Genomic DNA, 24,652 nt, shown 5'->3' with positions numbered 1-24,652 from the left:
CAAAATTAATGACTTACTTAGCCCCAGCGATCTGGTCCTCAATCTCGACTGTTCCCAGTTTCCTGTTCAAAGCGAACATGTTTTCGACTCCTCTCAAGCCAGAGCCTCTGCCGTCAATATGAGCCACAGCAATGCCCCAGCGACTGACGAGAGAACTGCCCCAGTCAAGGCTCCATTGCCTCGTCACCAGAGCCGTGTCGGGACCACCGTACCTAGAAAAAGGTGTAGGTAATGTTGAATAAAAGTTTCAAGATAGTATGTGACGGAAAATAGTGATTGCGAAGTTCTAGTGATATTTGAACATGATGATAATTGGATCGCTCATTGTGGTAGCACATTAACCACATATATTACTTGAGTATAAAAAGGGTGGTCAATTTGAAAAATATATTTCTACAGTAATGAAACGTCTCACTAGAGTAAGGCTTTTTTAAGAGGGAACATCATTCAATGACTTCTTTCACCTTGAGCAAGGCAAGGAGAGTGTCAGACTCTTACTGATTAAAAACCATCCCATTCCTACTCCTACTCTTTGAGCGGGAATCCAGCTAAAACCGCAAGGTAGTCCGCAGCTCCGGGTGAATATGGATATATTTTAATAAGTAATTGTGTTCAAAACGATTTTTTTTATATTCGTTTGGTCATTTGGCCACTATTTTGCCTGGTGGTAAGCGATGATGCGGATAACAAGAAAATTCAAAAACACTTACACATAGACGAGCAGAGGTACATTAGTTCTATGAGCATAGTCGGCAGGCGCCTGGATGTGGATATCCGTGCTCGCCTGACCTAGTGGCGAAGTTATTTGGGCTCGGAGAGTCACTGGTAGAGTGCGGTTATGCATGAGATTTGACAGATCTGCACCTTCGTCCCAAACGCGCACCAATTCGCCGTTCTGCAAAATAATAGGGTTTAGAATTAGGAAGTGGTTAGGAAATTGATATTTTAAGGTTACGTAAAAGTCACTTCATATTCATTTATTTGCTTTCCACAATGTATATACATAGATGTTTAGTCTTACAGGTAAAAGTAACAATTATGGACCCAGTTTGGACACAGTATTTTTAAGGATATAAAAATTCAGGCTTAAAATGCTACATTATTTTACTTACCACATACATGGCTCAAATAGTTATTGTATACGAAATTGGACCAATTATGAGTTTACCTTCTTAAAATGGAACGGATCAGACGTATTTGACTGCAAAACAGACCACGATGCTTTTGTCTAATAATGTGAATATTGCATCAAAATACAGGAAAAGGACTTACAGTTTTGTAGATAAAGATTTGTGGTACATCGGGTCCAGCGCAGTTGATGGTGATTCTGTCTCCGGCGGTGCTGATGGTGCCTTCATTATAGAGGCATAGGCCTCCGTCCGTCCGACGAATGTTGCAGGTAAAGCAGGAGATGACATCCTGAGAGTTCACTGAGAATATGTGCTGTTCACGGGAATCACTGACGCTTGTTGCTTTGTACCAGCTGGTAAAAGTAAAACAAAATATTTTAAAGACTACAGTTTTACTCGAAAAATATATTTGTTGTCTTTTTTTTTGTGTGAGACTAAAGCCTCGTCCCCACTAGGAACATTTGTCACATTTGTGCGACATGTGTTCCCAGAGACATCGGGCGATGTCGGACAATGTCGGGCGACGTCCGACGACATCGTCGCGACATTGTTGACTGTGCGACAAGAAACAATTTAGCGCTAGCTTGGGTGAATTTATAAATTCCCACTACCTATACTGTGAAAGAGGAACATTAAAAAAAACGTTCCCTCACACAAGGTTTTACTCCTGTTTCGTAGGTTCGTTTACAAACAAACAAGTTCACACATACATACATAACACCCAGACCCGAAACAACAATAAAATTTATGGATCACGTGCGGGAATCGAACCCGCTACACACTGCGCGACAGCCGGTTGCTCAGCCACTGCGTCACGTGCAGTCAATTACTACTTTAAAAATATTGGTATGGATACTTACATAACATCATCAGAACCCCAAGCAAGGATCTCAAGGACTGTGTGAGGGTTGTTGACGCGGTTCTTGACGGTAGCAGGAGCAGTACCAGTACCTTCAGTAACTTGAACGATTTGCTTGAACCGGACACCATCGACGGCCTAAAAATAAACAGAAGAAGAAATTAGAAACCCACTATATATAAGCGAATACTTACCTATTGTTTGATAATATTTCAGTAGTATCTTACGTTATGAAATAATAACATAAGTTAATAGATATTTCTTTCTTTATGTTTTGATTTAAAGACTTTTGAGAAGGTTGTATTGATATTTTGCTAAGCGATATAAGCATTAATCACGGGTATTTACGTATTTGTGCTGCTGTACAGTTTCAGTCGAGTATTGTAAACTCAGATAAACGTTGGAATTGAATAACACGCCATCTGTCCACTTACCTTCGAACTAATGAATAAAGTAAGTTCATAAACATTGCTAAGAGATGGCGCTACGTGTATTATAATTTGGTACTATACTTACAAAAGGTAGAATAGTGATGAAAGAATTTCCAGCATCGTTGAAGAAGAACGGAATGTTGTCAATCCAGCCGCCGTTCTCAACATAATTGTATATCTGAAAACGGATTCCTTATCATTAAAGCATTATCTCTCAGTTTACCTTGGAGTGATACACAACTGATAATTGGTATATACCTAAGTGCCAATATTTTGAACATGATTTAATAATAACATACATTTTATAACATCACACCTTGAGGAGTAAGTAGACTTGTACATATATACATTCACGTGTGGGAGAGTCATAGAGAGACTCGACCAGAGTGATACAACGGTCTCACAAAAAACGGTGTAAAACGCTTGCGTTATGTTTTGTCGTCTGATTGAGCTTACCAGACGCCCAATTCCACCCTCCCCAATCTCTCTAATCCTCAAACCCCAAACCCCAAAGCCGGCAAGGCACTTGTAACTTCTCTGGTGTTTCGGTTGACCATGATTGGCGCTGATTGCTTACCATCAGGTAATCACCGACCAATTCTTTAAAAATCATCTACTTTTGTGTTTGTTTTCTTCATTGATTGATTTTAAATTAAAACATTTATTAAACGCTATCATGTTACTGCCTCGTTGGCCGAGTGGTTGCAAGTGCAACTGCCGGGCAAAGGGTCTCGGGTTCGATTCCCGGGTCGGGCGAAGTATTACTGGGCTTTTTTTCAGTTTTTCGAAAATTTCTCAGTGGTAGCACGGAGTCTGGAAATGTGTCCGGTATATGGCAATAGGCTCACCACCTATTACATGGGACTTACAACATAAATTGTGAAATGTGGGTGTACATTGGCATTATGTGCCGTAATGTGCACCTCTGCCTACCCCATCGAGGATTAAAGGCGTGACGTTATAAAAAAACAAAACTATCATGTTACTGACCGTTGTGCATTCTGCAGTGTTGCCTGAGGCTCTGCATTTTTGCACCCTTAAAGAAGTTTGCTCTCTGTTCGTCCACACGACGGCAATGTCATCGTTATTAATGAACTTTACTGTCTTCAAGATTGGCCTGAAACACAAATAAATCAGGAGTTTTTTTTTATTAAATTAAATTCGACTGGCGAACAAGGGGTCTCGGGTTCGATTCCCGGGTCGGGCAAAGTATTACTGGGCTTTGTTCGGATTTTCGGAAAAATTATCGGTAGTAGCACGGAGTCTGGAATTGTGTCCAGGATATGGCAATAGGCGTACCCCCTATTACATGGGACTTGTAACACAAATGGTGAAAAGTGGGTGTACTTTGTATAGCGGCATTACGTGTCGTAATGTGCACCTCTGCCTACCCCTTTGGGGATAAAAAGGCGTGACGTTGTGTGTGTGTTTTTTTAAATTAACTATAATTAACTAAATTCGCCTCTGCTCAGCAATAGTCGTCTTGTGGATGCTATACATTTATAATTACTTACTGATTCAGATCATTAGGTGCTTCAACCACGCTCGGAGTATCCGTAATCAAATTCCACAATGTAACCTTTACTGTTGGGTTGGTAGTGTTAGGCTGAAACAAAATAATTTAAATTAGTTACGTAGGTATATTTTTTAGGTTTTTGATACTCTTTTCCTACGTTTCCGCCTGTGTTTTTGTTTGAAATTGTCAAATGATCCACATTTGACAATGGTATTATAGTATCGGGACTTATTTTATCAAATAAGTTCATTTATAAAGCTGAAAAGTTTGTTTGTTTGAACGCGCTAATCTCTGGAACTACTGGTTCGATTTGAAAAAATATTTTTGTGTTGGATTGTCCATTTATCGAGACTATGGGGAGAGAATGCTATGGATTATAAAACATTACGTTACGACCAATAGGAGCTAGCAGAGCGGGAGAAAGCGCGCAGAAGTAGCTAGTATTAGGATAAAAGTAGCTTTCATTACTATCCAACAAGTTTCTCAATTGTAATAGTTAGTTATCCATATCAGTTAGGTTTAGTAACTGGATAAAAACGGGAAATAATCAAATATTTCCTCTGTATAATATTAGTTAATTTCATAACAGGGTTTTCCTTATGCTCAAATGAAATTTCGGCTGTGCATTAAATAATATGTTTTTTTAGACAATGAATGAAACCTTAATACCTACATTAACCGACTTTTAACATTACTAAATTTTACATTTCTGTTCTATTTGTTCTTCATAATAGAATTATTCCATTAAAATGAAATAGGATCGGTTGTTAATACCAGTTGGCTAGCAATCGTCACGTTCTAAACAGTAGGCTCGTGTCAGATTCTCGACTTGCAATGTAGGCATTATAGCCTCTTCATAAATGTACCTATTACAATAATTATAACTGGAAGTTACAAAGCAAGAAGCAAAGATGGAAGGATGTATGTCGTGAATGTTTAAAATTTTATAAGAAGATGAATGGCCGATGAATTAGTTTTTAGTAATTAAAATTGTACCTATTGTATTTTTGTCAAATATATCACTTTAACTGTATAATGTTAATACATTATACAAAGCTTCCAACTGCCGCGCGACGTGTAGTGGGTTCGATTCCCGCACGGAGCAACTCTTTGTGTGATCCACACATTATTGTTTCGGGTTTGGGTGTCATGTGTATGTGAACTTGTATGTTTGTAAACGCGCCCACGACAGAGGATAAAATCCTAGTATGGGGCAACGTTTCTTTTAATAAAAAAACCAATAAATTATATTTTTTATTCCACGGGAATGCGGGTGAAGCTACGACAGAAGCTAGTCTATAAATAAATTGATAGAAGTTCAGTCTATCAAACGTTAGAGTAAAATCCAATTCTCTCCAAAACTAGAAAGCGGGTGAAGCAATTAACTTATGGAATTGAGTTTGTCGAGGTTATATGCAATTTGAACTAGCCTAGCTTCAGTTCATTATAACTTGCGACGTTTATTGAAGTTTCCAATGATTAAGGTGATGTTTCGGAAACTTGGCTTGGATGGAGGAATAAATCTTTAGTTTCTGACTTCAGAAGCGGTTAAAGTTTATGCTGTTCATGATTAATTTATGAGCAGCAAAGCTATCATAATGAACAGCCAAACACTTGGTAATTTTTAAATAAAAAATCAAACTTAATATCATGGTAAAAGCAAAATTGAAGGGGGTATACATATTTAGTGCACGGTTTCTAGATAACATAACAAACGATACGGGAAGGGTTTTTAAACTCTTGTTTTCGTGGATATAATAGGTGGCACATAATCTAATAAACTGAGACTGATAAAATAACTTTTTTATATGTATACCACGACGGTGGTAAGAAAGCACAGCCCACCTGATGGTAAGTGGATACCGTGGCCTATGAACGCTTGCAATACTTGGAAATGTTATCTTACAGCTGATGAAGACATAGAGGACAGTCATAAGAGGCAGCCATATCTTACCTTGGGGTACCGGATCTGACGATGACGAGTGTATTGGGTTTCGCCAGGAATGCCGTAATGGGGGACTCTCATCACTTCCACGTGCGAATCGTCGAAGGTGACGTAGGCCATTTTGGTACCATCTTTGGAGAACCATATAGCATTGTTCGAACCAAACACTTCCTCTGTAAATAAATTTAAGTCAGTATTAGGTACTAATCACGATAAAATAATAGGGAAATCAAAATACATGTTATGATTTCTCATCAGTTGTGAGTGGCAAGCCATCTACCAAACAACGTGATTTGGGTTCAGTTTCGTGTTTGGTGTCGTAAGATGACTGAAGACTGACTTTTATTAACTACCTGTTAACCAGTTTCAAAAGGTTTAAGTTTAAGGTACTAACCTTCATATACCCAATCGGGGATACCGTTGTAAATGACGTTCAATACACCGTCTGTCGTGATCTGACGAGGTGCTTCTTTCAAAGAAGGCTGGTAGTAGATGTTGTTGTAGTAGACAAAGGCCAAAGATGTTCCTGAGGGACCCCAAACGAGGTTTTGGAGGAGCGCCTGTTCTCTGGGAACGCTTGGAGGAGTGATGGGCACTTCTTCTTCGTTTTCAATGTTCACTGCAGTATAGCGCGCAATGAAGCTGTATCTGTACACCTGAAATAAAATCATCTTTACTATAAACCAACCAGAAGATGACCATGACGTCATGGTCAACTTGTCCCCCATAACTTCAATACCGCCCGGCTGGATATATGTAATATACTAGCTACTTTCGCGCGGTTTCACCCGCTCGCTCGGCTTCTATTGGTCATACCGTGATGTTTTGTAGCCTATAACCTTCCTCGACAAATGCACTATCTCACACAAAAAGAATTAATCAATTCGGACCAGTAGTTCCGGAGATTAGCGCGTTCAAACAAACAAACAATCAAACAAACAAACTCTTCAGCTTTATAATATTAGTATAGATGGACAATTACTGATTGAAAACATGTATCAGAGAAATTGTAAACATATATATTTTTTAAAAGAGTAACGAATGGAATCTCTTCTCCCTTCGAAGCTACATTTTGGAATGAACACCTAGCTTCACTGACGAACAGACTGACAGACTTTTCTTTATTTATTGGCGTTTCAAAAGTACCTAAGTATTTATAGTTTAATTGGAATAAATTATTTGACTTTGGAAGTGTGTTATAAGCAGATTTCAAGAGAAATAAATAAATAAAGACATATGACAAATAGTTCCTTAGCTAACTTAGCTATTGCTTCTATTATTGTCAATCGTACGCTAGAAACGAGGTCAGTGCAGTGTACCTATATATTAAACTAAGTTTTCTCAACGGTCATAAAAGTATGTTCCGTTCTTTAAACTAAGTTCAAAAGTTTCCTATCTAGTTATCTTGTCGGAACACTTTTACTTGCACTTAAAATTTTTACAGAATCCATTTTCTTCTTTAAACCTAAAGTTACCTACTAAGAACTTGTACCTAGACATACTTTACTTGTTTCATGCGTTGCAAATTTTCTATTTATACGAATCCCCGTTCTGTTTCCTACTTTAATTAATAAAGGGATCGTTCAGTCAAATACACAGTCACTTCTATAATTCCCGATTTAAATAAGAGATGGCGCCACATGTGACGCCTGAACGTCGTTTAAAAAATTGTTAGTGTTGTTTATTTTTACGTATTTTTGCCGACTTTGCTTTTAATGTTTACATTTTTATACGACTGTTTACACAGTATGAGAGGCCATTTGCGAATTTAAATTATGGCTTTGCCCGCATTCGTAAAAATATCGATGCTTTCAAAGCGAGGCTCTAAAAATGTTTCATTGAATTAATTTGCTTTTTAGATTGGGACTGTAAATTCTGTTATTTCGTTCGTACGTGTATGTACCTGGCAATATTACGCGTGAGAACGTGCTAAAATTGAACCCAGTAATATTCTAACACATAGTTCATGTTGGCTTTTTAATTTTCTTAAAAAAAAAAAACATAATGCAATTTTCAATTATAATGTCTTTTTCATGTTTTTTTGGATCGACATGAACGTATTTTTTCGTCTACAAACATCTAATCGGTACATTGTACCAACCTTACTCGATTTAACCCTTACTAGACCTAAACTACATATTATATTTTTACGAATTATAGTAGGTACGCGTATAGAAAACAGCTTGCAAACTTACCGGTGCCACACTGTGTGCCAACATAACGTCCTTGCCTTCAGGAGACAGTTGCATCACTCTGCTCGCCTCTTGCAGGATCTGAAAAATAAACTCCATTAGACACTTCGCAGGCACAGTGCAGTGCATATTCACGTTTTTTTTTTTTTTAACGTTGCCGCACACTAGGATTTTCTCCTGTGTCGTCGGAGCGTTTACAAACATACAAGTTCATATACATATGACACCCAGACCCGAAACAACAATTTGTAGGGGGAGTGCGGGAATCGAACCCGCTGCACGTTGCACGGCAGAAAGGCAGGCCAACCGTGCTGTCTCACGTTTCGATCACTTTAAACGTAAAGAGTGCAGATATGGTGCCTATCTATTTTTTGCCAGATGTGCTTGTCTTATACACCAGGTTTGATTCCAGAATTAGTAAACCCTACCCAGGAATCAAACCTAATAACACTTGTTCAGTAATTTTGCATGCACTCTACCAACAATTCAGTCTATATATAGGTATCACAGCAACATCATTAAAAAATACACATTTATTAAAAAAAAAATGTGTTAAACAGATGCATTTTTGTCTTCTTCAATTAAGTCAGTAATGACTACAGAAATCAAAATATCACCAGACTACAAGCCCTTTGAATTGAGGCTAAGGTTTTCCAGTAACTAAAGGTGAATTCTTAATTAATTTATAGCTGTTATTATTTAAATACTTGTTCAACTTCTAGCTATCCAAACCAACTACCTATACTACATTTGAGTATATGGTATTGGATACCCGTAACACCAGAGACGTAACATGTGCGTTGCCGGCCTCTTTGGGGATAGAAATTTAAGGGTTGTTGGAGAATCAGGGATCGGGAAGATTGGGAAAGGTGATAATGAAACCTCCAGTAACCTCACTCACACAACGCAAGCGTTGTTTCACGTCGGTTTTCTGTTCCGAAATCAAAGCAAGATAACTACTAAATACTCAATAGTACTCTATACAATACTAGTGTAGTGTGAACAAGGAAATTACATGCATATATGACGTCCTTAAAAATCTATTGGAGCAAATACTTTCCCGCGAACGCCAAGCGCGTCGAGAGCCTTTAAAACTTAATTTGCGAGACCGAATTGCCTCGGAAATCAACGTGCAAGTTGCGGAAAGCAACAAAATTTCCAATTTCTCTTACCTACATATATTATTATGTCATAGTTAACGAATGTAAACAGGGGCCTTAGTACGAGTTGCTTTACGTTTTATCGAAATAGAAACGCTGTGATTGGTTGGTTTATTGGAGTTGGCCAATCACAGCACCGAATGCGGTCTCGTTTCGATCTCATTAAACGTTAAGCAAATTCGTATTCTGTGCCCTTTTTAATGCGGGCAAATCATCCAGCACTAAGGCCCCTGAACGTATTATACGGACTAGTTTTTAAAACGTAATAAACGGAAATCCGTTAACTATAATTCTTGAATTAGATTTAATATTTTGTCTTTTCTTTATCTTGATGTTTAATTACTATTCCTACCGATAACTGAATGTTGGAAAATACACCAAGCAAGAAACTACTTCTTGAGATCAGCGCCTGCCATCTAGTCTCATTAAAGCTAGATTTAGTAACTAATTAACAAGTTTAAATTGGAAAAGTCTAGCGTAGTCAAAGTAGTTGACTTATTCATTTAATTATTTTTGTAATTATCGAGTTTAATTACAAAGAAGATAGCTACTAAGTACATTTATATTTTTAAAAAGGAATTACTCATGTGTCTACGACCTACTGCCTACAGATAAGAGTCAAGAGTCTTTTGCAGAGAAAGTGAAGTTAAATAACTTAACCCTCCTCCCCCATCGCCAAATCCCTAACCCCCAAAACACCAACAACGCACTTGCAACTCCTCAGATGTTGCGGGTGTCCATGGGCGACGCCGATTGCTTACTATCAAGTGATACTCCGGCTCGTTTGCCGCCCTATACTATAAAAATGTTGACAAAAATATGTATGGTAGCTGACCTTTGATGTGTTGGAAACTATGGGCATCGGGGTGTCACTGTCAACGTCATACAGCACCAAGTCACCATTGTCGTTTCGGAACATCAGTTCGCTGCCTGTAATCAAATAACAAATAATAATTAAAGATAAGTAATATGACTACAAAATTCCTCTAGTAATCACCATGAAAGTACCTATCATTTATAAACTATAAATAACAAAATGACATATTTGAAAGTATACGTATATCTACATTTATAGGGGCCTTTCTTTCTTTTTTTAATCCCCTACGCCTGGAATGTCTCTCGCGGCGACAGGTTGTGAGGAGGTTCTTTCCTTCATGCACTTCCTCTACCCTCTACCCTAACTAGCAAGAAGGAGACGGCATCCAAGTCGCCCTCGCTCCACCCAATAGCCTGAATTACTGTCGGACGCGAGAGATCGCCGTCACCGATTTATTGGGTCCTACCGTATTTTTACACATCAAATGGCGCTAGTGTCTCGTTATTTGTTCAATAAGGAATTAGCTAGTGTCACACCATTGGACGATCAATATTTGACAGCTGCTATGATTGGACAAAAATCCTGTTCCTACATTTACACCAGATGTTGAGCAAAAATACTGTAGACTCCATTGGAAAACTAGTAACTACTTTATATTAGTATTATTACTGCTAACATTATTATAAATCCAATAACCTACTTACATAACCGTTCTACTCTACATTTGCCAAAATAACTTGACATCAAAACAACTCATGATACACAGAATAACATTCTCACTTGAACTTGTTACATTCCCTATGCAAGAGTTGAATAAAGCCCGCCACACACAGTTCAAAGAAAAATAGGCCGGCCCATTCACCGGGCATCTCATTCATGTCGACCGGAACTTCCAAAAGGTTGACACCTTCCTTGAGATATGTTTTCTTTGGTACAATGTGTACAGTATATGATGTTGTATAAGTACTATGTATTTATATTCCTCAAAGGGGTAAGTACACATAAAACTATTTTTTTTTTTCAGTAGTTACTCAAACGGTTTCAAGTAAAAATCAGTACCAAATTCATTATCAACTTTACTTACGATTCCCACCAAAGCAACTTTTAGTGTGATCTACAGATTGTTGTTCCGAGTCTGAGTGTCGTCTGTATGTGAAATTGAATGTTTGTTTTCAGAGGGTTTAGTACGTGTTTATTTTACGTTTAATGAGTTCAAAACGAGAGCGGCTTCGGCGCTCTGACTGGTTATTTCATTCGAGCCGGCCTATCAGAGCACCGAACGCACTCTCGTTTCGATTTCGTTAAATGAAAAACAAACTTTTACTAAGGGTACAGTTTCTGGTTACATCTTCAGCCTATAAGTGGCCACTGCTGACCAAAGGCCTCTTCTCACACGGAGAAGGTTTGAGAATTAATCACCACGCTTGCTCAACGCGGGTTGGCAAGTTGCCCAGTTTCTTGGCAGCTGCACTTTACTTGCAACAACTTGTCCAATGATTTAATCGAAATGCAATGAATGTATTTATGTAAATTTATTTGTACGAGTATATCTATTTGTATCGTGGTCAATGACAGTACCTAGGTACCGGTTTTAATATTATTCTATTTGTATTTACATATATAAATAAATATAGTGTATTGTATTGTAACTCTATGAACGAGTTTCAATATTAGCAAAAAGTGGTCCATTCAAATAAATAATGTTTAAAAACGATACATTTTAAATTGTATCAGTAGAAACAGATTTTTTTTCAACAAAAATTAAGCAATTCTTTCAATCTTCTCAATAATTTTTATGACTTTAAGAACTATTTTCGTTATCAACTAATTGAGTAATATTAAATGTTTGAATAACAGGAAAAACACGTCTCACTGGCCACTTATAACAGGAGAATCTTTAAATTTTATATTATTATGTATTGTAGAAACAAAAGTCGTTGACTTTGTACCTATCTGAATAAATTATGGTTATTTTTTTCTTATTTGTTCACAGAATTGAGACCTCTCGTATATGCATTATTTTATGCACAAGTTACCATGATTCCATTGTGTAACCGTCTAGAACAACTACGTTCAACAACATCCTAGGATTGTTTATAAAGGTTCAATTTTACCCAATACAACTGCATACGACAAATTTTTTATAGTTCAGATGAGACACTAAATCCCGAATCGGAAAAAAGACCAAATATAATTAACCAAGTAACCTTTTAAATTTTTGTTTTCACCTCAGATTTGCATAACAAAAGTAATTTAAGTTCATTTATGGAAGGTCTCTGACGTAATGTGTATTTGAGCAACCCGTGTGATTATGGCCAGCAAGACCGACTTGTTTGTTTATGTAATTATTTCACAAAAACTGCACGCAACGCTGTCAGTTTTATTAATGCAAAATTATTGTTTATACTTTATATTGTAGCCTAACCAGTTTCATCGTGATAATGCGGTAATTTTGGAGAATAGATATAAAGACGTATTTTTTTGTTTATACAATCTGGGATTACTTAACACATTGAACGCCTTGGTGGTCACCGGTGACCGACGTTAGCGGAGGATTTGCCTTCAACAGTTTTCTATTGGCAGTCAAAGACTTAAACTACATACCTGTTGCCCAAGTGGCATTGAAAGAAGGTGGCGAGAACACTCCATCGATGATCTCTTCCAAGTCCAATTGACCAGGTGATTCATCTGGCGGAGCTTCTGTAGTTGTCGTAGTAGTTGTTGTTGTTGTTGTAGTAGTTGTTGAAGTTGTAGAAGGAGTAGTCGATGGAGTTAGAGGAGAAGTCGGGCCTTCTGTCGTGCCTGATGATCCATCTGAATCTGTGGTTGGAGACACGATAGGTGCTGGTGTTGGGGTAGTACTGGCAGACTCAGGAGATAGCACAATGATGAGAGCTATCACCACTCCTCCTACGGCCAACATGGCGATAGTTCCGATGATGTATCCTATAGTCTTCTTACGTTTTGTTGCTACCAGGACCTGCAAATATTTTATAAGTTAGCTTAAATATTAGACATTTTACATCCACTTCTCCCTTCTTCAGATAAATAAAAGGCCTTATGTTTTATTCCAAACTTATCTAGTACCTATTTATTATGATGTGAATGTAACTAGGAAGCTTGATACACATAATAATAATGAGCCTACAACAAAGAGCTATTTGAAGGTAAACTGGCCTCACCTAGTCACACAGTACTTCAAGAAGTTGCAAAAAATAATCTATATTTATCTACATTAGTTGGTATTTGTCGAAAATCTATTTGCGTATTAAACGGTTAAACCTTTCTGTTTTTTTTTTTTTTGACAGACAACATTACTATGCTTAGTTTTAAAAAGCTGAGCATTTCAGCTTAGTGAATGCACTTTATTGAATTATCAAGAAAAATCCCCTCTTGAAAGGACGTATTAAGTAGAGATGGATGATTTAATGATTTTATAAGAAGAATTGATCAAATATTGAATTTTTGTGAGAAGTTTTCATCACATTTTGTTAAATTATTTAACAATTTATGTACAAACGAACAAAGGTTGGCTTAATGCCTAATAGAATTTTCTACCAGCCAAACACAGGGTGGTTCAGAGAGGTGTCACGGTAGGTTTGTAAAAGTATCAATGATAAGCGGAGGTGTGAAAAGGATATATATATATCTATATATATAAATTTAACCCAATACATACACTAAATACCAATACTACACATTAATATTATTATGAAACATGAATGTAATATAAAAATGAATTAAACATAATAAAATATACTCGTATATTACTTTAGCAATAATACAAAGAAACGCGGGTTATTCCCTGAAGACGTTTCCCCAGGTTGTGTTATTTAGTCACACGTAAACAAAAGATAAAAAGTGTACTCCAGTAAGTTACCGAGAATTTTGATAGGGAAAACACCGAAGTCGCTTATTTTGCTCGATTTAAAATCTTTCCTTAATATAATGTGGCGGCCGCATCTAGTAAGTCTCATTTATGTTATTTTTATTTTTATACAGTTTAAATTTAGTTAGTTGACGTGTGAAAGTATTACATAAAAATAATTAAAACTATTAAAATTATTTCATTTCATTACAGTTCGAAACATATACTACAAAAATCAGAATGAAAAGTCACCCATTTCCAAAATATCTGTATGATTTAATAAATCTTATTTATATTATAAATATGCGAATGCTTATGTGTATGTTTGTAACACAATCTCGTCAAAATGACTGACAGGATCGGGATGAAATTTCGAACAGGGGTAGATTATAGTTTGATATAACTCGTAGGATACTTTTTATCCCACAGGACCGCGGACAAAGCCTCTGGCAGAAGCTACTTGTTTATACAATTACTAGCTTCTGCCCGCGACTTTGACCACAGAAAATTAAAAATAAAAGTGGGTTTTACTACCCCTAACACTTAGAGGGATAAAAGTAGATGTTGACCGATTCTCATAGATACCGGATAAGCACAAAAAAATCATCAAAATCGGTCAAGCCGTTTCGGAGGAGTATGGCAACGGAAACTGTGACACGAGAATTTTATATATTAAATTGAAGTATTACCTATTGATGTGTATAATTTACACAAATAATCGTTTAAAATTAATTAATTTAACTTTACCTGTAGCACATATACTATGTTTAAAAGGGTTTTAATTACCTTTATTACATTGAATACACTTCACCAATCGATTGCCAACACTACACAGATATATTTATGATTTTGATTTAAAACATATCGACGTCAATATTTCAAAAATATTTAATTTGTCTTGACGTCTTTGCAAGCTGAGTAAATATTGTAAACTTAAGTTAGTATTTGGTACAGTTACCTACCAATAGCATTATTTAATTAGTCATACATATGTTAATAATAAATTATTTATTGTTAAATTAAATACATAGGTACCCATTGCTTATGGGTTTTCCTTAAATGCATTCTGTTTATAGTTATATATTTATAGTTTATGGCAAATAGCGAAATACTTATATTACCTTATGTTAGTTTAAAATTAATTATTATTTTATTAACATATTTTTCTTATTTATCTACAGACTGATTTGTATGCTTATTTAATAATAGGAATCTCGGAAAAAGAAGATTATATTTTTTATTTTTTATTTTCGAAACTTTTATTGTCTGTGCCACGTAAAACTTAATTATATTTCACTATATTTATTATATTTTCCACACACGACAAAATTACAAAAACATAGCGGACAAACTTATTCAACAAATGAATATTAACTTAGTAGTACATATTATAAACTAAAAAACAAACAAACAATAAAAAAAAGAAAACATACATCACTCAAGACCTCAGAGAAGAAGATAGCACTGCAATCCAATATCACTATTTAATCCATTTACTTATTAAAACAAACACAATACTACACTACACTAAAATTCATACTACATAAACACTAATTAAGCGAAAGGATTTAAATGAAATGAATCCAAATCCGCGGCCATTCCGTACGCGGAACACAAATGGAATGGATTGAACCGCCAATGAAGGCCTTGGGTTAAGATTTTTTACATATGGTTCCTCCACTAAGGTTATCGAAGGTTATCCCGTGTCCGGTAAAGTATTTAACATCAATTAATGAATTTATGTTTCATTGTAATATGTAAATAAATGTAATGAGGACTCATCTAGTTTTCTTTTTTATTCATTCTTGTTTGATTAATTGATAGTTGTTGTTAGGTACTAACTGCCGCACTTAGAGACTTTTAATGATTAGATACTTAAACTATTCCTTAGTAACGATTTTGTATCGAAAACAATTGCTAAGCACTGGGTTAAGTAACCATCAAATGACTCTGAGTACGGCGGTCATCTAGTTTTCTTATTTATTCATTCTTGTTTGATTAATAGATATTTGTTGTTAGGTACTAAGTATTTGATGTTTGATTGTGTTTACAGTGTAAGATTATAGTACGTTATTTATTTTAGCTTATTACAGACCTTATTATTTTTTATTGTGGTTGTTCTTTGTGTTTAAAAGGTTATATTTTATCTATTTAAATATCCAGGTAATATGTTTTTACTTTCACTTTAGCAACAGATTTTATTTGCATAATTATATTGACTGTAGTATTTTATTTTAATATGTGAGTATTCGAGTTTTAATTGTCTTGTCTTCTAACAAATCCTGTAACTGTATAACATTATTTTTCTAAATTAGCTATTCTAGCTATATGTGTAATTCTTTATACTTAATATCTATAACAGTTAAGTAAAAGATAGAGACTGTAATTGTTTCTTATCTCCATGCAACTGTTACAAAACAAGATTGTTCATACGATTATGAATTTAAAACCAAGCAATGATGTAAGAAGTTTATTAAAACTTAAACATTTATATTTATTACTAGCTTTTGCCCGCGACTTCGTTCGCGTGGAATAGTGACTTCTGGCAAATTTTTGGTTTTAACCACATAGTTCCCGATCTCGTGGGATCTCTTCAAAAATGAGATGTAGAAGATATTCCAGGGAACTCTTCAAAAATCAACATAATGAGCTCTGCGTTTGAATGTAATAGATGTATACTTACTTAGGGCATTGAAAAAATAGTTTAAAAACGGACTTAAACTATAGAAATATTATAATCTTTCCGAACTTAAGATGAAAACTAACTTAAAACTAAAGAAAGCTACGAATTACGAATTTATAACAATTAAAAAATAAATTATATTACAACCTATCCTCTATGCTATAATAACCAAGCTTAAACTAAATCATTTAAAAGAAACGACTTAAATCTAATCTAATTAATTTATAAATTAGACTTACAATTTTATTAAAAAAACTAACTACAGTAACTACTAATAATCGATATCAAACTAAACCTACGTTAAATAGTAAAACCAGGAAAACCCAACAAATAAACTTATTAATTGACAAATACAACGAAACCAATTTAGAATATAGGAAACAGCAGGACCACTACAGACAAATAATCATACGACTGATATACACTTTTTCTACGATAGTACCGAAGCGCTCGGCCGATACCCAACCAAATGAATGTAACGAAACCATAGCGCGATCTATTTCGATCCCAACGCCATCTATCGAGGATAAAGACAACTTGGATTATTTAATTATACAGTAGAAGCTATTTATTCGCGGGGTATGCGTTCCGTAAATATGCCGCGAATACAGAAACCGTGAGCTGTATGTCCGGAATAAATTTATTTCTTATTTTTATTTTATTTTTTGATTTTTGAAATAAAAACTATCCTATGTCCTTTCTAAGGTTCTAAACTATATCTGTACCAAATTTCAACCAAATCCGTCAAATAGTTGCGGAGATTAATGGTATAAGCATAGAATAGTGTTCGACGTGATTCTTTAATTTGACATAACTTTTTTATTTATGAACCGATTGACATGAAACAAACACTAAATGTAAATTCAAGCATACCACAATATATTCGTGAAAACCGCATCCAACTCGGATCAGCCGTTTCTGAGATTAGCGCGCATAGACACACAGACAAACAGACAAACAGACAAACAGACAAAAAAAAAGTTAATTACATTTTTGGGTTCGACATCGACATAACAATAACCCCTGCTAATTTTTTTATTTTTATATTCAATGTACAGACAGCACTTTTCTACGATTTTATTATATGTATAGATAGTTGATCTCACTGCTCTGATTAACGTAACATAGTACCTCTTATTTTCTGAAAGGGTATGAATAATATTATACTTTTCAAAAACATTATATTATTATGTTTACGTAGGCAACTCTATTGATGAATAGCAGATATTTTAACTAAGCCGTACACGGGCTCATTCCAGCAGTAAACTTAGTACGACTTTGCTTTACGTTTAAAGTAATCAAATTTTGAGTATAGTAATCATAGTAATCACAGTAATCGATTGGTTAATTTATTCGAGCCGGCCAATCAGAGCGCTCTCGTTTCGATTACTTTAAACGTAAAACAAACTCGTACTAAGGGTACAATTGAGACCGACTGCTTAAAGATGCGACCGCGCAGTGAGTCATATGCCCGAATACTCAAACGCTACTCAATTTTAAGACGCTCTCAAATGTAGTACAGTCACTATCAATTCTTTATAAAATGACAGAGATAGCACGATATTTAAGTACAACTTAAAATTGAGTAGCGTTTGAGTATTCCTTCGCTGTCGTACACATGACTGCTCGAGCAGTCGCAACAGCTTCAAGTCGCATCAACATGCAACTGCATAATGACATTCCATCGTGCCGTCAACTGCTCGAGCAGTCCGTTCACGGCTGGCCTTAGAAGCAGGACTTTGCCTATCTGACGTAACGAATGCACTTAAAAATTAAAAGAGAGTAATTTTATTGCCGTCTATAGTTAATTATTCATTAATATTGCATAAATATTTCGACATGTAAATATAAATGTTAATGTTTAACAATATTGGATTTATTTGTGAACTCACTAGAAATGATTAATTGTTCGATTGATTTACGTTTAATGTTTAACACATTGAACGCTGCGCCGCCATGGTTGTCACCGGTGACCGTCGTTAGCGGAGGATTTGCCTTCAAGAGTTTCCTATTGGGAGTCAAAGACTTAACGGAGTGGTTTTAGTCAACAAGAGTCTGACACTCTCGCCTCCCATAAAACGGGATAAGATCATAGGATTGTTTATATTATTAGTAGGATTGTTACCTGGTCACTGGTTCCCATCTCCATAGTGGAGTTGCTGTTGTCCTGGGCCATCTTGTTTGGGGTGTAACTGTAAACAAAACAATTTCATATAAGTAAAATAAAATAAAATTAACAGATTCTATAATATTCGTTTGATTGGGTTTTCTAGCAACGAAACTCAAACTCAAATCATTTGTTGCATTCATGTGTAGATACATAGATGTTATATTATCAGATTAGTTTCAACATCAAACCCGGATAGGGCAAAATTTACTGTTTAATGACATCTCGACAACAGCCTGTTAGCCTGTCCACTGCTAGGGAATGAACCTCCGCCTACAGACTACAGGGGCTAGCCATAATGTCCCTGCTAGGTTTATCATAGATTGCTACGATATAGTGTTTGATACAATACATATTTAAAACTAAATCAATACATTTTAATGCATCTGTTAATTCGAACGAAATAATGCCATGTAACCAAATAATGCCTTAATTCTTAAACTAACGTGTCGGCGTCAAACATTCGACGATTCAAAATTGTAGAGAGAAAGAAACAGAAATATCTTAGAACTTGCACGTTAATACATAATTATGTACAATGTGTACTCTTTCAGTCGAAAAGAATATACAACAAGGATCATGACGGGGTATGACAATTAGAAACCTATTTACTCCGTTAATTAGGCAATGACAAAATATCGGTCACGTTTTTTTTATTTTGTCGTATAAGATAACATTACTTAGATAAAACGATTCCACGTTTAGAAATGGGAGCAAATAACGTCATTTCAGCGTATAAAATGTACCCAGAAGTGATGTCACGCGATATATCAAATCAATAATATGTTCGAAAGTACTTGTTTCCATAACAAAATATTAAATCCATAAAAACTATTGTTTCAAAAGAATCTACATTAAAATAAAAATAAAATGTCGTCTACCCTATTAATGTACAAATTTTTTCTAACGTCTACACATTGGCTATGTCGACCCATTAAATGTGTAAAAAAAATGTTTGACACGTGTAGATCTAATAAGATCTAATACAAGTTAATAGACAGAAATAAATTGGGGCAATAATAATTTGGCCAGTAATGTATTCAATAATTTTACAGATAATACAGTGGGACTCTGGTTATCTTAATCGTGTAATCGGTATTGTTTGTCTTATCACATTGCAAGATATTGATAAGAGGAATAGTTTCTATACATATTTTCTACATAATCTACTCGTAAATACATAAAACGTTTCGTTCACAATTTGTACTTACAGTACATTATAAGATGGTATGAATTTTAATTAAATATGTTACAAAACAAAGAGCACCATGTAGTAGAGATTTTTTTAAGGAACAAGCCCGCCACAACCTCCCATACCGCTGCAACTCCTGTAAGCCAGGATCTACAGTAGATACTACCATGAAAACACCGGAGCACTGAAGTCCGGCGCGTCCTAGGGACATGAATAACTGTCTTGGATCCCGCAATGAAATAAATCAGAAGATGTTATTAAAGGAAAAGAAAAAGAAATAGTAGAAATTAGTTTATTTAACTCTAGCTAATATACTATTTCAGCTTTTTCTAAATTTTCCGGTGCCCTGCCTAAAGCACTTATTGTAAGATTTCAATGTAATTAGAGCCTATACAGGGGGAATAACCAATGTGACTTGGCATTGAAAAACATGCTCAAACTGCAGACAGTGGAATAGAAATAATCAGAACATAAGATATGCTTGCTTTATAAACTGAACAATGCACAAGGTGATACTACTTCGATCCAAGGATACGTAGATTACTAAGAAGCAAAAATTACAAGGTTTACACTAAAGCTACTCTTCTTAATTGCTAACAACAATTTAGAAGAGTACAAGAGAAGGAAAACAAATAACATTTAATAAAGACATTTGAAATAAAGCGCACAAAGCTGACCTCAAGTAAAATGGGACAAGGACGGGAAAACTTTTCAAATCCAACAGGTTAAATCAGTGATGTACAAAATTTCCAATATTCGATACACTTCAATGATCTTAAAGTACAATTTTCCGTGCCCTAAAATTCGATATCATATTTTCACATCATCGAGCCAGGAGATTTGATATTTATGAAAGTACCTAGCCGCTCTCCACGCTCAAACTCTGTCAAAGGAAAGATTAAAATATGGATTATAATTTTCTTTTTGAACTAAGCTATAGGTAACTAACTATATACCACTGTTAAAGTAGATTTTAGAGCTAAAGGTGTTTTTGTAGGATACAGATTTTAATCTGGCCCTAGCGTTTCAAAAACAGTGACCAGCTATGAAGAGGCAGACAGCAATAAAAGCTAAATCTTTGGTGTTTGAACTGTACAAAGCTCTTTTACATAGAGAAGGTTCATAGTCCAGCAATGTACTTTTGGTGGTGTTGATTTTAACAGGAAGAAAGAACCCATCTTTTAACTATTTCAACTAATAGTCTGTGGAAGTCAAAGCGTTCAAAAACCAAATACCTTAATCTCATGTAACTTGCACTTAATGCACCGTACACACCTTACGATTTAACTATGCAGTTTTATCTATTCTTGATTCGATTCACTTCAAAATCAATGACTAAGTCAAAATCATGAACTTTTTGCTTAATTAACATACACAATTGGGAAAGTACAGCTTAGATTGGTACATATAATTTATCATTTGAAGGTCATCCATCAGTATCCGTTATAAAAATGCACCGTCAACGTCACCAACCCAATTAGCCCCTTTCCTAATGTTCCCGACCCCAATTCCCCAACCACCCTTAAATTCCTAACCACTAAAACGCCGGCAACGCACGTTTAAAGCCTCTGGTGTTTCGGGTGTCCAAAGGCGGCGGCGTTTGCTTACCATCAGGTGATCTGTCTGCTCGTTTACCACAAACCAACACAAAATTAATCGACTAAACATATCACTATATGAAAAATATTGTATTTAAACAACTCTAGTGTACTTTTATTCTTAAATTTAGTTTTCTTACTTACCCTATGCCCACACAAACAAAATGTACTAAAATCTAGGACCGGCTACGGCCGAATCCTCGTCACACTAAATAATTACTTGTACGAAACGAGATTATAATTATCAATCAATTCATAAAGATAAACTACTTATATCTAGCTTTAATTTTTAATCATCAAGATATAGATTATAAAAAATGCAGATATCATACTTATTATTGAGATAAATACACTATGTCGGTGTTGACTTTAAATATTATGCCGCGTTCGACATTCAAATTACATATTTAAATATGTTTTATCTAATTCCTAGATGGGGCCGCTTGTCCAATTCTCAGATAGGGTAAAGTGTTATTGCATTTTCCGATTGCAGTAACTTTCAACAAGGTCAAACGACCTGATGGATCGTCAATCAATCAATTAAAACCACCCATGCCGCCGCACTTGAATCACCTGTGTTGTCAGCCTTTTAGGAGTTAGGGATTGTGGTGATCGATAATGAGGACCCAGTAAGGCTGATACCTGATCCGGAGGTGCGGACTACTTATCTTGTTTACCAGGGCTCTGGCTCGAAAACTAGGAGGTTATAAGTCGGTAAGAGTCTGTCATCCCTCTCGCCTCGCCCAATGCGGGAAAAGTCATTGGAAGATTTTCACCCTCAAAAGTGGTCTATCTGTTTACCTTTAAAGAACAAAATGTGAAAAGCTATAACGAATAAAGTGTTTTTTTTTGCATAACACATCGAAAATTCAATTCTAAAAACGAAATCTTGGTAATGCAATTCTTATTCGGTTTTAAAAAATGCAATTAAATCGACGGCATTATAAAAAACTCAATTAATTTATGTATTGATTGAATTATTATCATTACTATCAGTGATTGTCTCGTAATTTGATTACGCCTTGCTTTATCACGGTATGATAATGTAAAAAATATTTGTCGACATTGATCATGTTTTGGAACACACGTTGAAAACGTACTTAAATCCATGTTTTATCACAAAATCGACATTTTAAGCTTTAAACTATGCTACTGTAGGATAAAAGCATTGTCTCACACTGAAAAGTAATTATATCCATTGATACCGGAGTTGCGGACGACCTAGCGGGTTACCAGGGTTTAGGTTCAAAGCAGGAGTAGGAACGGGGTGGCTTTTTAGTCAGTCAGAGTCTAACACTCCCTCTCACCTCACCCATAGTGGGAGATGTCATTGGATGATTTTCCTTCCTCAAAAAAGTTTTCTTACGATGTTTAGCTTCACTGTTACGATAAATGATATAGAAAAAGTAGGAAGATTTAGAGGATGCTGCTGCCTATTTCTCCTTAGTCTCCTGTTTCTTCTTAATCAGTTTTATAACAAACCTTGGATTTGTTGAGTAGTAAAGTCATCTGGTAACAATGAGCTCAGTCCCATACCTTGTTTCTCACATTCCTACTTTATTTCAATTCAATTCAATTTATTTTAAAATCGTTCTATCATAAACCTTGCCAGCCTGTATTTTTATTGAAAAATTCAAATTTAAATCGAAATCGTCCCGGGCGGCGATATTTTATTGAATTCATTCAGTTGTCTGTACCATTTGCGCCGTGGTTGCTAGCACGAATTGATCATAACAGAAAAGTGCTGGTTCACTTCCTAAGATAGGTATAATATTCGTACCCTTTCCATAATAAAAGTTAGTTTTGAAATGACTGCACGGACGGATAAACATTTTGTGTGGTCCACAAATTGTTGTTTCGGACATTTGTACGTTTGTATTGGTACGGGTGCTATTTGTATATGCAATTGTACGTTTGTAAACGCACCCACCACACAGGAAAAAATCTTATTGTGGGTGAAAGTTTTAAAACAAGAAGAAGAAAGAAATAAGTCCTCTATTTACCACTTACTCAATATCAAGCTGATTTTAACCCAAACATCAAGTGGTCCTGTTAATTGGTATCGATTTACCTATTCCCTTGCTAATTTAACCGTCAAATACCGTCAGAGTTGATTAAAATGAATATTTTTTTCCAATAACTCAACGTTCTGTTAGATTAGACTCTGTATAGCAGCTTGGCCACGGAAACCCTTGACAACGACAAGCGGTAGTATGAACAAATTAGATATACATATATCATAGGTATCTGAACTTATTGTACATATCTAAGCTAACGTTACCTATCAATTTCTGAGAGAGTCGTAGGCCGAGGTAAACATCGCACACTAATATTGAACGTGGGGAGCCAGTGAATGCAGTTTACGGCTTCTACGTGGAGGACTATGGGGCCTTTGTTCATCAGTGAACGTCTTCCGGCTGATGGTGATGATGATGACTGAGTTACCTGAACTTATACAAATACATAGCTAACGTTAGGTGTCAATACCTGAAAGATTAGGCCGAGGCCATCTATTAATCTAATAACTAGCTATCTTATTTTATAATAATCAATTTTAACTATCTATCTATCTATTAACTTGGGTGAGAAAATTTTATATCCCACGGGAACGCAGGCGAAGCCGCTGGCAGAAACTAGTAATATGTAAAACTCACTTTTCACCAGAGAAACATTGTCAAAAGATCCATATAGAAGGGGGTTAGCCTATTGCGAATATGTATATTAATCAACTAACAAATAAAAATGTACTATCAATTAAATAAATATGCATCATTACACACTTCAAAAATCAATCGTATGAAACCGTCAAAATAATAAATAAAAAGATTTCTCTCCAAATGTATATTCCCTAGTTTATGATGAGTCATAAATCTAATTTGTCGATGATACTAAGGATACACGTCTGTCGCTATCACGGCCTATAACTGCTACTGGTTTTCGTGGCCAGACCGTAATTGGCCTGTCATTACCTCCTCACTCACGATCACTTTCATCACGATCCGTTTTAGCTGACTGGAATCCATAATTTGATGTCCAATGTGCTCATATAACGTAACACGAATACTAACTTTCTATTACATCGATTATGTTGTGC

At 35.5% G+C, this 24,652-nt stretch overlaps 1 protein-coding gene across 5 annotated transcripts in view; it reads right to left on the bottom strand.

Moving 5' to 3' along the window:
• LOC118263265 (venom dipeptidyl peptidase 4) overlaps positions 1-24,652 on the bottom strand; it is a 61,250-nt gene that overhangs the window by 4,239 nt on the left and 32,359 nt on the right. For 3 of the 5 annotated variants that reach the window (XM_050705200.1, XM_050705197.1, XM_050705199.1), the window contains exons 2-14: positions 18,727-18,793; positions 12,655-13,030; positions 10,069-10,163; positions 8,077-8,154; positions 6,276-6,537; positions 5,891-6,054; positions 3,935-4,026; positions 3,411-3,537; positions 2,506-2,598; positions 1,991-2,127; positions 1,273-1,483; positions 711-895; positions 18-212 (exon numbers count right to left, since the gene is read on the bottom strand). In XM_050705200.1, coding sequence (XP_050561157.1) covers positions 18-212; positions 711-895; positions 1,273-1,483; positions 1,991-2,127; positions 2,506-2,598; positions 3,411-3,537; positions 3,935-4,026; positions 5,891-6,054; positions 6,276-6,537; positions 8,077-8,154; positions 10,069-10,163; positions 12,655-13,030; positions 18,727-18,777 — 2,066 coding nt within the window. In that variant the 5' untranslated portion in view covers positions 18,778-18,793. Of the gene's footprint in view, positions 1-17; positions 213-710; positions 896-1,272; positions 1,484-1,990; positions 2,128-2,505; positions 2,599-3,410; positions 3,538-3,934; positions 4,027-5,890; positions 6,055-6,275; positions 6,538-8,076; positions 8,155-10,068; positions 10,164-12,654; positions 13,031-15,351; positions 15,531-18,726; positions 18,794-21,702; positions 21,825-24,652 lie in introns of those variants that run through there. The other 2 variants (XM_050705198.1, XM_050705201.1) reach the window with 2 other exon arrangements.

The sequence above is a fragment of the Spodoptera frugiperda genome, chromosome 27, assembly GCF_023101765.2.
Source record: "Spodoptera frugiperda isolate SF20-4 chromosome 27, AGI-APGP_CSIRO_Sfru_2.0, whole genome shotgun sequence".
Lineage (NCBI taxonomy): Eukaryota > Metazoa > Arthropoda > Insecta > Lepidoptera > Noctuidae > Spodoptera > Spodoptera frugiperda.
The sequence above is the reverse complement of the archived record's forward strand: the minus strand, read 5'-3'. Positions and strand labels throughout refer to the sequence as shown.